This window comes from Zalophus californianus, chromosome 17, assembly GCF_009762305.2.
Source record: "Zalophus californianus isolate mZalCal1 chromosome 17, mZalCal1.pri.v2, whole genome shotgun sequence".
Lineage (NCBI taxonomy): Eukaryota > Metazoa > Chordata > Mammalia > Carnivora > Otariidae > Zalophus > Zalophus californianus.
Genome location: NC_045611.1, coordinates 57,240,615 through 57,255,113, shown reverse-complemented (window position 1 = coordinate 57,255,113; position 14,499 = coordinate 57,240,615). Strand labels below are relative to the sequence as shown.

At 54.3% G+C, this 14,499-nt stretch overlaps 1 protein-coding gene across 9 annotated transcripts; it reads left to right on the top strand.

The window, feature by feature from the left end:
- Window positions 1–236: 236 nt before the first annotated feature.
- Window positions 237–12,517, top strand: HSPBP1 (HSPA (Hsp70) binding protein 1). 9 transcript variants are annotated; one of them, XR_003524131.2, is made up of 9 exons: window positions 237–291; window positions 786–1,080; window positions 2,954–3,158; window positions 5,293–5,517; window positions 7,995–8,150; window positions 8,267–8,363; window positions 8,900–9,011; window positions 10,972–11,117; window positions 12,213–12,517. XR_003524131.2 is itself a non-coding variant. In XM_027618409.1 (8 exons), exons 2-8 carry the CDS (start codon window positions 877–879, stop codon window positions 12,285–12,287), a joined length of 1,074 nt encoding a protein of 357 aa, XP_027474210.1. In that variant the 5' UTR covers window positions 256–291; window positions 786–876; the 3' UTR covers window positions 12,288–12,356. The 9 variants fall into 9 exon arrangements, 3 of the variants coding, with proteins under 3 accessions (XP_027474210.1, XP_027474211.1, XP_027474209.1); XR_003524128.1 differs by having other exon boundaries at window positions 284–430; XR_003524129.1 differs by lacking the exon at window positions 237–291 and adding an exon at window positions 309–430 and having other exon boundaries at window positions 783–1,080.
- Window positions 12,518–14,499: the final 1,982 nt, after the last annotated feature.

The following is a 14,499-nucleotide window of genomic DNA, read 5'->3' as shown; positions in this document are numbered from 1 at the left end:
CGGGGTCCAGCTGGGAGAGGCCGAAAGGCCTAGAACAGGGGCGGAGCCTGAGGTAGCAGGGAGGGGCGGGGACATAGGTGTGGGCGTGGCCCAACCGAGGAGGAGCCAGGCTGCGGGGGCGGAGCGTGCGCCAAGGCGGGGGTGGAGCTTGCACGGAGGCCGAGGGGGCGGAGCTCATTAAGGGGCGGGATCCGGATCGGGGGGCGGAGCTTAGGCCTAGCGTGGGCGGGGCCGAGCGCTGTCTCCCACCAGGTTAAGGCTTCAGAGCCTCGCACGCGGCCTCCGCCTCAGGTACGGCCCAGGTTGGGAGGGTGCTTCGGTAACTTCCGGGCGAGACCTGCGCATTTCCGGTCAAGATGGCGGCGCCCACCAGAGTCAGGTGTGGGCGACTCTGTCTTTAGTAGCGGCGGCGACTCGAGGCCCGGGGAAGGTGAGGCCCGGGGAAGTGAGGTCCTCCCCGCTTGGGCTCCCCCTCTTTGGAGAGGAAGGGGGAGATTTGTTGCTAAGACGCCCGAAAGGAGGGTTTGTTGCTATGGAGGCCGGGCAGTGGGGTTGCTAAGAGACGGGAACGCATTTAGTGGAGATGGGGGAGGGGGTTGCTGGTTGCTAGGTGGAGTGGGTGGGGCCTGTTGCGGGGGGGGGGGAAGGAGAGGCCTTTGACTTTGGGGAAGGGTCCCGTTGGTATGGAGGAAGGAGAGGGGGCTGTGGTTAAGGTGGGTGCGGGCAGAGTGGTTTGGGGTCATGGGGGGGCTCGGAGCTCCCCTAAAACGTCACCTTCTCAGCAGACCCTCAGGAGTCGACCCGTCAGGACGCCAGAGGTACCTCAGCGGTGATCACCCCCTACCCCAAACACATCCTTCCCTTCACAAACAGCCCATGGCGGACCAAGGCTCGGGGGGCAGCCGCCTCCCCCTGGCGCTGCCCTCAGCCTCCCAGGGTTGCTCATCAGGGGGCGGCGGCTCGTCGGTGGGGAACTCGGGCCGTCCTCCGCCCCCGAGAAACCTCCAAGGCCTGCTGCAGATGGCTATCACGGCGGGCTCCGAGGAACCAGACCCCCCTCCAGAACCCATGAGTGAGGAGGTAAAGATGGGGACCCAGCGCAGTGGGGCGCGGGGTGCCCTGGGCAGGGGCGGAGTCCAGGGGTGAAGGCAGAGCAGTAGGCTGTATTTGTGCTGTGTGGGTTATTGTAGACTGAAGGTCAGAGCTCACAAGTGTCTGGGAGGGCAGATTCCTGCATCCCAGCACCGCGCTGGGATGCACAGTAGCTTCGTGGTAAAAAGAAGGAGGGGAGGGTTCTCAGAGCCAGGCAGACCTGGTTTCAGCAATATCCAGCTGTATGACCGTGGGCATATCACTTCATCTTTATGAACAGCAAGGTCTTTTTGTTTGTTTGTTTGTTTAAAGATTCTATTTATTTATTTGAGATAGAGCGTGCACAAGTGGTGGGGAAGGGCAGAGGGAGAGGGAGAAGCAGACACCCCGCTGAGCAGAGAGCCCAAGGTGGGTCTCCATCCCAGGACCCTGGGATCATGACCTGAGCCAAAGGCAGACGCTTAACTGACTGAGCCACCCAGGTGCCCCTGAGCAAGGTCTTTATTTGCAAGCTGGTGGTGATAATAAGAGAGTAGTGGTACTTCATAGCTTTTTTCTGACAGTGCCAGGTACAGAGGCAGCAGGCTGTTCTCATGAAGACTTAGGTGTGACTTCAGGCTTTGTGGATGGCTGACTGTGTGACCTTGGCATGTCACAACTTTTCTGGGCCTCAGTTTTCTCGTCTGTGAAGTGGGGATGACAGTAACACTCAGAGGGTTGTCTTGGAGATGAGTAGCAATATCGGTTATATGTGATGTATAGTTGGCATTGGTGTTTCCATTGTATAAAACATCACGCTAACCCAGTGACATCCATGATGTCATTGAAGCTTTAGGGCAATAAGGTAGGAACAGGCACCGAAAGATTAACATCTTGCCCAAATTGTTCCGGGACTATGACTACAGAGCCCGCATATTTGCATTGACAGGCCTGGAGAAAAAATAAAATTCAGTGGCCAGCTCTCAACTGTCATCTTACTTGACCTAATAGGCAGCATTTGATTACTGGCCACCTCCTTGATTTCTTTCTTCATTTGGTTTCTGGAACAACACAGTGTCCTGGTTTTCATCCTCACTCACTGGCTCTCCTTCCCGTTTCTTCTGTCGGCTCTTCCTCATTCCCCAGCCTCTGAATGATGGCACACACCAGGGCTCTTCTCATCCCTACCTGCGCTCACTTCCTTTGTGATCTCATATCATGTTGAGACTTTACGCCGACGACTCTCAAGTTTATATCTCTAGACCAGTGGTTCTGATTTGATTCCCCTCGGGACATTTGGCGACCCGTGGAGACATGTTGCATTGTCCCACTCGGGGTCGGGGGGTGGGGTGGGCTACTGGCGTTTAGTGGGTAGAGACCAGGGATGCTGCTCAACATCCTACCGTGTGCAGGACAGCGGCATCCCCTCCCCCCCACCCCTGAACTCTCCAGCTCAGTGTGTCAGTAGAGCCAGGGTTGAGAAAGCCAGGTCTAGGCTGGACCTCCTCCCTGAGCTTCAGGCAGCCTACTCAATATTTTACCTTGGGTGCGTCATAGATCCCTTGAACTTAACACGGTGGAAAATGAGCTCTAATCTCTACTCCTCTTGCTCCACACCTGCTTCTTGTACCGTTTTCCCCATCTCCTGGTTGCTCTGGACAGACCTGGGAGTCCCTTCTCTCACAACCCATAGCCAGTCTCTCTGTAAATCTAGTCCCTAGAAAATTGTCAGTGGGAAAGACACTCAGTAGGCATCTGTTGATTGAAGTAACAGGGAGTTCTCAGATGTTGACTGTTATAAGTAACAAGTGTTATTCATGAATTCGTTCCTGATGGAGGTTTGCTTCTTTCCCCCACCCTCCTGCCCTGTGTTATACGCCAGAGGCGGCAGTGGCTGCAGGAGGCTATGTCAGCTGCCTTCCGGGGCCAGCAGGAGGAAGTGGAGCAGATGAAGAACTGCCTTCGAGTACTGTCCCAGCCTACACCCTCCTTGGCTGCTGAGGCTGACCTGGCCGCTGACCAGCAGGAGCGCGAGGGGGCCCTGGAGCTGCTGGCCGACCTGTGTGAAAACATGGACAATGCTGCAGGTACACCCGGGCCCACCCGCGGCTGCCCCTTGGTCTCCCTCTGTCTCTTTCCTCCACCTTAGCCCCACATCCTGCTGTGGCTCAGCTCTTGTCCTTTCTCTCGGGGACCACACCATCAGCCTCTTCCCCACCCTTCCACCTCCAGCCTCTACCTGTCTAGTCTGGCTCCAACTGAGGCCCCAGCTAAGACTGCCCTGTCTTCCTGCTTGGTCCTCTTGCCATCGGGAGGGGACTTTCTCTCACCCCACCCACCTGATAGCAGGTCTACCTCCCTGATGTTCTCCAAAACTGGTCATTTCTCCCTAGTCTCTTGGCAGTGCACTGTCACTCCCTAGAATATGAGTGAGGAGGTGCTTCTGGGCGGCATGGTCAGAGAAGGCCTCCCCAAGGCGTGCCATTTGATCGGAGACCTGAAGCGAGTGAGCGGGTTATGAGATCAGCTCTGGATCTCATTTTAAGAAGGCATTCCAGGCAGAGGGAATGGCCAGTGCAAAGGCCCTGAGGTGGGAACCTGCCTTGTATGTGCGGGAATAGCGGTAAGGCCAGCATGGCAGAGTGCACTGAGTGAGAGGCTGGGGGTAGGAGGTGACGCTGGGTGTGCAGGGCCTTGCAGGTTGAAGCAGGCGCTGTGGGTTTTGTTCCAAATGCCGAAGAGCTGATAGGAGGACGGCATTCCTCTTTCTTTTGGAGCGACGTGACATAGCCATTGAGGGTGTAGATGTGTCTTCTCTAGATGTTTCATGTAAGTGGAATCATAGAATATGCGAGCTCTTGTGACTGGCTTCCCTGAGTTTGATGTTTTCGAGGTTCTCCCACGTTGTAGCCTGTATCGGAGCTTTATTCCTTCATATGGCGGCTGATACCCCACATGTCGTTTATCCGTTCTCAGTTGATGGGCATTTGGGTCCTTTCCCCCTTTGGTTACTGAGAATAATGCTGCTGTGAGCCTTGGTTCCCACTTTCCAGGGTTTGGGATATTTACGTAGCAGTGGACCTATGATAACCCTGCGTCTGACTTTTTGAGGAACTGCCGAGCTCACCAGTACCACTTTATTCATAAGAACAGGTGGTGGGCCGTAGTTTGCCAAGCCCTGGTCTAGGGGATGTTCTGATTGTCACAAAGATTGGGGGTCAGTACTAGCATCTAGTGGGCTGGAGTCTGGAACCCTAACCCCCCCAAATGCTGGCATTTTTGAGACATGCTGGCCTTGTATTTTTTTAAATATTTTATTTATTTATTCATAAGAGACAGAGAGAGAGAGAGAGGCAGAGGGAGAAGCAGGCTCCCCGTTGAGCAGGGAGCCCGATGCGGGACTCGATCCCAGGATCCTGGGATCATGATCTGAGCCAAAGGCAGACGCTTAACCATCTGAGCCACCCAGGCACCCAAGACATACTGGCCTTGGAGGGACCCCTGGTTGGGCGCTTGATGGAGCCTGCACTTGAGGCAGGCTCCCCCCCCCCCCCCCCCCCCCCCCCAGTAGCCAGCCTGCCCCTCCAGCCTCACCTGCTGTGTTCGTGTGTGAGGCCTGCCATAGCCTCAGGGGCTGAAACAGAAATGTATTTTCTCAGGGCTCTGGAGGCTGGAAGTCTGAGATCCAGGTGTGGGCGGGGCTGGTTTTCTCCTGGGCTTGGTCTCCTTGGTTTGCAGACAGCTGCCTTCTCCCTCTGTCCTCATGTGGTTTTCCCCGTGTGCCTCTCTGTGTCCTGATGTCCTCTTAGAAGGACACCAGTCTTACCACCAGGATTAGGACTTACCCTGAGGACCTCACTTTACCTGGATGATTTTTTTTTTTTTTAAGATTTTATTTATTTATTTGACAGAGAGAGACACAGCGAGAGAGGGAACACAAGCGGGGGAGTGGGAGAGGGAGAAGCAGATTTCCCGCAGAGCAGGGATCCTGATGCGGGGCTCGATCCCAGGACCCTGGGATCATGACCTGACCCGAAGGCAGACGCTCAACGACTGAGCCACCCAGGCACCCCTACCTGGATGATCTCTTAAAAGGCCCTGTCTCCAACTAGTCACATCCTGAGGCACTTGAGGGGTTGGGCCTTCAATATGCGAATTTTGGGGGGGTGCACAGCTCAGCCCATACCAGCTGGACTCCCATGTCCCCACTCTCTGGCACAGACTTCTGCCAACTGTCAGGCATGCACCTGCTGGTGGGCCGGTACCTGGAGGCGGGGCCCGCAGGGCTGCGGTGGCGGGCGGCGCAGCTCATCGGCACATGCAGCCAGAACGTGGCGGCCATCCAGGAGCAGGTGCTGGGCCTGGGCGCCCTGCGCAAGTTGCTGCGGCTGCTTGACCGGGACGCCTGCGACTTGGTGCGCGTGAAGGCTCTCTTCGCCATCTCCTGTGAGTGTCTGGGGCAGCCGGGGAGGGGCGGATGGAGAGGGGCCATGTTGGTTCATTTATTCCCATTGCCAGTGAAGACTCTGTGCTGGGTGTCGGGGACAGGGTGGCAAGCTGGCCAACCCCTCGCTAGTCGGACAGTCAGATCCTGATGATGCAGGAGCACCGCCCAGCTTCAGTGCTTCACGCGCATCAGGGTCCTCGGCTTCCGCACTTTCGATGTTCCTCGTGGTGAGGAGGGGGCTGGCCTGTGCATGGTGGGGTGTTGAGCGGCACCCCGGCCCCCACCCATTAGAGATACCAGTGGCTCCCACTCATGCTGCCTCCTGGGGGTCAGATGCCGGGATGGGGATGATGCCAGCGCCTGTGGGGCACTCTCTCTATGCCAGGCCCCACGCCAAGCCCTGTGCGAGTGTGTTAACTTGGTTAGTCCACACACACAGACTCTGAGGTAGAGAGACCGGATCTACATGGAGGAGGGACCAGGCCAGGTCGCCTAGGCGAGAGCCCGGGGCACCCTGCAAGGTTATGCAGATGTGGGGTTTGAGCCCAGGCAATGTTCTTAACCATGTGCTGGGCCCCTGTCAGTGTGTGTGCCGTCCTGGGGGCCCCCACTGGACTGTTTCCTCCTCCTTAAATCAGCTTTATGGAGATAGAATTCACAGGCTATGCTGTTCATCCTTTTCAAGTTCAGTGCATTCACTAGCTTGTGCAGTGGCGATGATCACTGTCTAACTCCAGAACATTTCCATCACTCCCAGAAGAAGCCGCATTCCTGTTAGCAGTCCCTCCTCACCCCCTCCCTCCAGCCCCTGGCAGCCAGCAGCCTGCTTCTTGTCTCCATGGATTTGCCTGCCCTGGACGTGTCCACCATGTGGCCTTTTGTGTCTGGCTTCTTTCACTGAGCATCATGTTCTCCGGGTTCATCTGCATTTATAGCCTGTACTGACGCCTCATGCCTTTTTATGGCTGAATAATAGGTCATTTATGAAGGGGCCGTGTTTTGTTTACCCGTTCATCAGTTGTTCAGTGGGACATGAGGCAGTGTCTGCCTCTGGCTGTGTGAATAGTGCTGCCGTGAACCACGTGGACAAGGTTCTGCGTGGTCGTGTGTTTTCCTTTCTCCTGGGTGTGCACACCTGGGGTCGGAGTTCCTGGGCAATACGGCAGCCCCATGGTTCTCTGTTTGAAGTTGGAGGAGAACCCGTTTCTTCCACTCCCAACATTTGTGACACTGAATGTGTGTGTGGGGCTTACAGACGACCAGTTTTCCAACTCTCTGGATGCCTGCCGGGTGATCTACAGTCCCATTCTCTTCCATTCTGATGCTGACTCCCTGGGGTTGGCACATCTCCACAGGTTAAGGGCTCAGTTCTACGAGATGGCCCCTGTTTCAGACACCCGTCGAAAGTTTGGGCCTTCTGGGGGCGTCTGGCTGGCTGAGTCCGTACACCGCGCAACTCTTGATCTCAGGGTCGTGAGTTCGAGGCCCATGTTGGGTGTAGAGTTTAACTTAAAAAAAAAAAAAGGTTGGGCTTCCCGTACTTCCTAGTTACTGGCTGTATATTAGGCGTTCCCATGATCCCCTCCTCAGGTTCGATAGTTTGCTAGAATAGCTCACAGAACTCAGGGAAGTACCTGTGTTTAGTGGCCATTACAAAGGATACAGATGAGCAGCCAGATGAAGAGGTGCACAGGGCGAGGTCTAGAAGGGTCCTGAGCGCAGGAGCTTCTGTGCTTGAGGAGTTGGGTGCGCCATCGTCCTGGCACACCCATGTGTCACTAACCCAGAAGCTCTCTGAAGCCCACCGTTCGGGGATTTTTATGGAGGCTTTCTCATGGAGGCATGATGGATCGTTAAGTCCACCCCCGTCCTTCTTCTCTCTCTGGAGGCTGGGAGATGGGGCTGGAAGTTCCAAGCTTCTAATCATGGCTTGGTATTTCTGTAAGGAAACCCCATCCAGGAGCCCACCCAGAGTCCCCTCACTGGAAGAAAAGATGCTCCCATCACTCAGGAAGTCCAACGGGTTTTAAGAGCTTGCTGTCAGGAATGGAGGCAGAGACAAAATACATATTTGTTGTGTCATGCTGGCCCTGGTAAAAGAACAGGGAGGCTGCAAAGGAATTCTGGCAAGAGCGAGGGAAAGAGTCCTGGAATGGGTGGCATCTGGAAAGTCCTGTCCAAAACTGGAGAGACAGGTGGACACACAGACCTCGGGTGGCTTGGCCATAAAGGGTAGACAGAGAGACTCCGTTCCCCAGAGGTACCAAGAGCCAGAGTGATGCGGGAGGGATGGGGCAGAGTTTTCTTCCAAAAGCTGACATTAATTATATCTCAATAAAAAAAATACTTAAAAGTTAATGCTTATGAAGCACAGGCCTGTCGAAGTTGATAGTGAGTTTGGTGAAGGTGGTGATGATTCTGGTGAGGGTGGTGACGGTGACTTCGAGGCCCCTCCCTCTCTCTCGCCTCCCCCCAGGCCTGGTCCGGGAGCAGGAGGCTGGGCTGCTGCAGTTCCTTCGCCTGGATGGCTTCTCCGTCTTAATGCGGGCCATGCAGCAGCAGGTGCAAAAGCTCAAGGTCAAGTCAGCGTTCCTGCTGCAGAACCTGCTCGTGGGCCACCCCGAACACAAAGGTGGGGCGGCCAGGGCAGGGGGCCCAGGGACGATCCCCAAGGGAGGGTGGGGAGGAGGGGAGTGCCTGGGGGAGGGGTGTGGACTGCCCCTCTGACCCCCAAGACCCTTCCCCCAGGGACCCTGTGCTCCATGGGGATGGTCCAGCAGCTCGTGGCCCTGATCCGGACAGAACACAGCCCCTTCCATGAGCATGTGCTTGGAGCCCTGTGCAGGTATGCTGGGGCCTCCGAGAGGACGAGGCCCTGGGGCAGGTGCCCCTACCTCTCGGGCTGACACCCCTGGGCTCCAGCCCACCAGCCTCCTTCCCTCTAGGATTCAGGACTTTGGGCCTTTCCCTCGGAGGGGGCAGGAATCATTGTGCTGGAGCTCCCTGAGCATTCGTTTATTCACGTGTCAGGGGCTGACCCAGCAGCCTGGAAGGAGGGGGAGAGTCTCTCTGACCCGCACACAGGACCAGCAGATTAGCATCCAGAGAAGATGACAGAATGGAGCAGCTGCTCGAGCAGGTGGCAGCTCCAGCGTGCAGAGTGGGCTCCAGGCCAGGCTCTGTGCTAGGCGCCTTGTTTTGTACAAGTCTCCTCGTAGGCCCTTGGAGGGTGGGGACCGCGTGAGGCCTGTATTGCAGATGGGGAAACTGAAGCCCAGTGTGGGGAGCCGTCTTGCCTGGGCTCCTGGGAGAGCAGTGGCCGGGGTGGGGTGCAGCCCCGTGCAGAGGGAGGTCCCAAGGACTGCTCTCCTGTCCCCGCAGCCTGGTGACAGACTTCCCCCAGGGCGTGCGGGAGTGCCGGGAGCCTGAGCTGGGCCTGGAGGAGCTCCTCCGTCATCGCTGCCGGCTGCTGCAGCAGCACGAGGAGTACCAGGTAGGCCGGCGGGGCCCGTGCGCCCTGTGCGTCAGGCGTCTGTCTCCCCGCCTCTTGGCTCACGTGTTCTCCCGCCATCGGTTCAGCAGGTGCTTCTTGCCCCCTCCCGCGTGCCTCGTGCCATGCCAGCGCCACAGGCCGGCAGGAGAACGAGCTTGGCGTGTTTTAAGGGGTTAACAAAGTCATTTATTTATTATTCACATTTTATAAGTATTTACCTCCTATCAGATATTCAATAATTATTTGATAAATCAATGATAAAAGGCAACCCATTAAATATTTAATTAAAAATAATTAAGTAGATAACGAGTAACAGATAAACAACTCAGCTGTTTAATTAGATAATAAGTAACAAGTGATAAATAGCAGCGCATTAGATATTTAGATAGATCAGTAACAAATAAGTGATAACTCAGATAATTAGATCATTAGTAACGCATACGTGATAAAGAGTGACTGATTGAATATTCATATAGTTTAGTTTACTAAACGATTAAGTGGGTTAGCTGGCTGATGATAAAGTACTGCCCAGATGTTGGTGCCCCCCCTCCCAGGACATCTGCTCTACTCAGTCCGTTCCTCCGTGACACTGTTGAGTGTTTCCAGAGAGCTGCAGGGAGTGAGGAGTGAGGGTGACCAGGAGAGGCACGTTGCCCACCCCCAGATGCTTGCCCTGACCCCATCGTAAGGACACATGGACATACGCGCCCATGGGGTTCTGGGGGTTTCAGCCGGGGAGCGTGTCCGTTGTTGCTTGCTGTATTGGCGCATCCGTTCCCTGAGCTACTGGCGTGCCAAAGCCTGGGCAGGACCCACCTGGTGAGGGAGGCCTCATGCGAACTGACCAACACTCCTTTTGTTTTGTTTTTTTTTCTTTCAAAAAAACTTTCACAACTTTCTTAGGGGTATAATTGTCATATAATAAACTCCACTTACTGCAAGTGTGCCATGTGAGTTTAGACACGGGGACACATCTGTGGAAACCCCATCTTTCCATCCCTCCATTGGTCAGGGGCGGCTCACCCACGCGCCAAGCCCTGAGCTGAGCGCCGGGGATTTGGTGAGGAGCAAAAAGATCCATCCTTGGTTCTCACGGGGCCCGGGGGGTGACAGAGAAACGTGTAGACGAACACACAGAAGGACGTATTTACAAATACACACCTAGTGTGTGTGTATACGTGCCTGTAGGATACAGGCAGTATTTCCATCTGTGTGATTTAACATTCCGTTCTGCATAGTGTGACAGCAGGAAGTTACGACTACGGTGAAGGAGACAACCTATGAGGGGACAGAGAAGGCTGGGCAGTGGTCTTTTCCACACGGTGCTGTGTTCGTTTCCAACAGCTGCTCTAATTCTACCACAGACTGGGTGGCTTAGCAAGAAACGCATTGTCTCACAGTTCTGGGGACCAGGAGTCTGAAGTCAGGTTGTCGGCAGGGGCTGCTCCCTCTGAAGGCTCTAGGGGGAGAATCCTTCCTCTTCCAGCCGCTAGTAGTTGCTGGCAATCCTTGGCATTCCTTGGCTTATCGATACACCACTCCTGTCTCTTCACATGGCCTTCTTTCCTATGTGTCTGTGTCTTGGAAATCTTTCCAGATACTTAAATAGAGGTCTGTTTTAATTTTTTTCTTTTTTAAATTTTTTATTTATTTGAGAGAGAAAGCATGAGCGGGGGAAGGGGGAGGAGCCAAAGGAGAGGGAGAAGCAGACTCCCTGCTGAGCAGGGAGCCAGACACAGGGCTTGATCCCAGGACCTCAGGATCATGACCTGAGCTGAAGGCAGACGCTTAACCCACTGAGCCACCCAGGCGCCCCGAGGTCTGCTTGAATTTTAGCATAATTGAATAATGCAGTTGGCATGGTATTCTGTAAGGTGACTCTGTTCATGACGTAGTCCTCTTTTGTATTTTTGTAGGTAAATTTAAGAATTAAATTTCATGAATGCTTTCTCGTGAAAAGGTCCTGTGGTCATGTGGTTCAAAATTCAAGATGCATAGGAGGGTCAACAGTGATGAGTCTCCCTGCTGCCCCCGTCCCTAACCACCCAGTACCTCCCCCAGTTCCGTGCGTGGCCTTCCCAAGATAGTCTGGGCACACAGGCAAATGTGCGTATAAATTCTTCTCTTTTCCTCTCTCCCTTTTGTGCAAAATCTGCCTGTCCTGACCACCTTGCCTCATTCCCTTTCATAACATCTCAGGAAGGGGTACAGAAGGAGCGTGTTTTGTGTTGGCCATCATGGCTTTTTCCTGTTTCCTTTCATAGCTGCAAGGTAGGTCGCTTCTTTCTTGTCATGACCCCCTTAATGGACACTCTGGTTGCTGCTACCAGCTCTGCTAAAAGAATAACCCTTTACCTATGTTTCTTTGTACGCGTGAGTATGTCTATAGAGCAATTTCCAGAAAGGGAAAAGCTGGGTAGGTTAAAGGTGAACTTACAGAGTTAAGGGCCCTTTTTGCTAGGTATTGCCAAGTTGCTCTTTATAAAGGTTGAACCAGTTGTCACTCCAACCATGAGAATGCCCAAGGGGACCTAAAGCCATTGGACTTTTTTTTTTTTCCTCAAGCTGTTTGGTGAAAAGTAGTATTCTGGTCCGGTTTACATTTGCGTTTCTTCCATGAGTAAAGTTGGACAGCTTTCCTTTCTTGTGAACTGTTCATTCATATCTTGTGCCCATTTATCTACTGGGTGGTGGTTTTTGCAGTTGATTTATTAAAGCTGTTGAACTATTAAATATGTTAGCCTTTTCTAACAAGTTGCACATTTTCCACCCCAAACTGTTTTTCTTTAATTTTTGTTTCTGGCATCTTTTTGCCATGCAGATAACCTTTTATGTTCATGCGGTCCAACCTGTGAGTGCTTCTTTCTTGGTTTCTGGGGTTTGTACCTATGGAAGGGGTTTTGATTTTAAGTGGGGATTAGTAGGGGTCGGTCATAGCCGGTAGGTAGAGCCCAAGGGGCTGAGGTGAGCACAGACCAGTGGGGTGAGACGGCCGCTGGGAGACCCCCGTTCTAGTTCGGTAATCCAGGCACAGGTGAGAAGAGAAAGTGAGCCATGGACCTCAGCTGAAGTCAGAGAACCCTGGGAGGCTTCTGGGGCAGGCAGTGAGGAGGGAGGAGAAGCCATCTCTGGGTGCAGAGCATGCTGGAAGCAGGAGCCCGCTGCGCACTCAGGGCTCCCACTCTTGTTCCCCCAATCCAGGAGGAGCTGGAGTTCTGCGAGAAGCTGCTACAGACCTGTTTCTCCAGCCCGACGGATGACAGCATGGATCGGTGAAACCTGGTGGCTTATCACCCCCTCTCCGTGGGAAGCCCGGGCGTCCTGCCTCCCAAGGGAGAGCAGGGCCTTGATGGTGCGCGGCCAGGGCGTGCCAGCCCGTCTCTGCTCAGCCCCTGCCGGGGGCGCTGAGGAAGGCGCCGGCTCCCTGGACCCCACCCCTCACGCTCTCGCTGCGTTCCCCCTTCTGCGTCCACACTGCTCTTCTAATAAAGGTGTTTCTCCTTCGACTCCTTCGCTGCGGCCTTCATCACCTCTCCTGGAGGGTGCCTGGGGGGGAGGGGCACGACCTTAGGGGACCTAGGCGCCGTGGAGGAGAGGGCAGCGGGCGGAGCCCGGGCATAACCGTGCTGCTCTCTACAATCCAGAGCCCTCGTGTCTCGTCTTCTCAGCCTCCCTGGACAGGGAGGGTGAGGGACACCCGTCCTTCGTTTTGGCTCACCTGTTGTCTCCGGCTGCTCCATCTGAAGAACGCAGGCTGCCTGCCCTGGGGCGGAAGCCATGTCATTTCCCAGCGTCCGTGCAGAGGCGCGTCGTGTGACTTCACGTCGGCCGGTCAGAGGCCACCGCGGGGGCTTCCGGGGCGCTGGTGCTGGGAGACGGCGGGGGCAGGCGCCCTGAGCGGGGGCCTCGTTCCCGCCCTAAAGCGCTGAGCCGTCTCCAGCCTTCTCCGAGTTTGGGGCGTTGAGGCAGGCCTCCTTTCATTTCATAAATTCCTTGTCAGTTTAGCTAAAGGAGGTTTTATCATTTGCAACCCAGGCTCCTGGCCAGTGCCGTTTTTCACACGAGGAATCCGAGCCCGGGGTGCTTGAACCGTGGGCAGAAGCTCACAAAGCCAGGTTTCAGACAAAGCTGTGCTCCTCCTCCCCTATTCGGGTTTCCTAGCTCCATTTGATGTAGACGAATTCCTCTCAGGTGGAATTTACTCGTACTCCTGGGATTTGGGAGGGACAGATTATTTTCACCCTTCTTCCCAAATTCAGGATAAAGCGAAAGGTAGCTACAGGATCCGAGAATTGGAGATCAAGTATCACCTTTATTACTATTAGCAGCGATCAGAGGAAGTGGCTTTAGTCTTGCTGCTTCCACACCCCAGCATTAGACATGCTTGCCTGTCCGGTCACAGGCAGCACTGGATAAGCACAGGCCTTCCCTTGGGTGCAGCAGGCCAGACACTGGGCAGGCTGCCTCTGAGAGAGGGAGAGCTGGAGTGAGCCACGATGCCCATCCAATCTGGCAAATTGTTCCTCAGCCCCTGGGAGGGGTGGAGAGGCCAGGAGAAAGACACTAAGCGGTTGAAGTTACTCCATATGGAAATGTGAACAATGGGGAATGGGTGTCCGCACCAGACACTTTAAGAAGCCGCTTCCAATTCTTTTTTTTTTTTTTTTAAGATTTATTTGAGAGAGAGTGTGTGCCCACGCAAGCAGGGGAGGGTCAGGAGAGGGAGGGAGAGAATCTCAAGCAGACTCCCCGCTGAGCAGAGCTCAACCCAGGGCTCCATCCCATGACCCCGAGATCATGACCTGAGCTGAAACCGAGTCCCACGCTTAACTGAGTCACCCAGGCACCCTGCCCCTTCCAGTTCTAGTGCACATAACAGTATGGTCAACCTGTGAGTTCTGATAGGGTGGAGACACACATTTCAGTCCTTAAAGCTCCTGCAGCTTCCCGGTTCTTCCAGACTGACCATGTCAACTTCTCAGGTTTCATTTGGTGGTTGAATATGGCTACACCCCCATCCCTCAGTTCCTGAACTTATGTGTTAAAATAATATGGCAACTATGCAATCATATAGGCAGAAAAAAACCCAAAATGCTGAGTAAAAGATAAAAGAATGTGACAGAGGAAGAGATGACTCAAGGAACAGAAGGAAATGCCTCCCCCTTGCTTCAAGCTGAATAACAATAGGAACCTGGGTCCATTTTAAAATAAAACCTCAAAGATGAAAAGGTAAGATTGGCAAAACTAAGGAAACAGAGGACTGTGGTGGATTGTTCAGGAAATACTTGCTCCCTCCCATTCCACCTCCGTGAGAGTGGTACACTTTCCTACCCCGTGGGGTGTGCAGTGTAAATGCCTGTCCCACGACTCTGGGCTTGATCGTGTGACTTGCTTTGACCAACGGATGGTAGCGAGGTGAGACAACTAGGGACTTGAAATGTGCTAAAAGATGGGCTTGACCTCAGGTGCTTCTGCCTTTCCTTAGGAG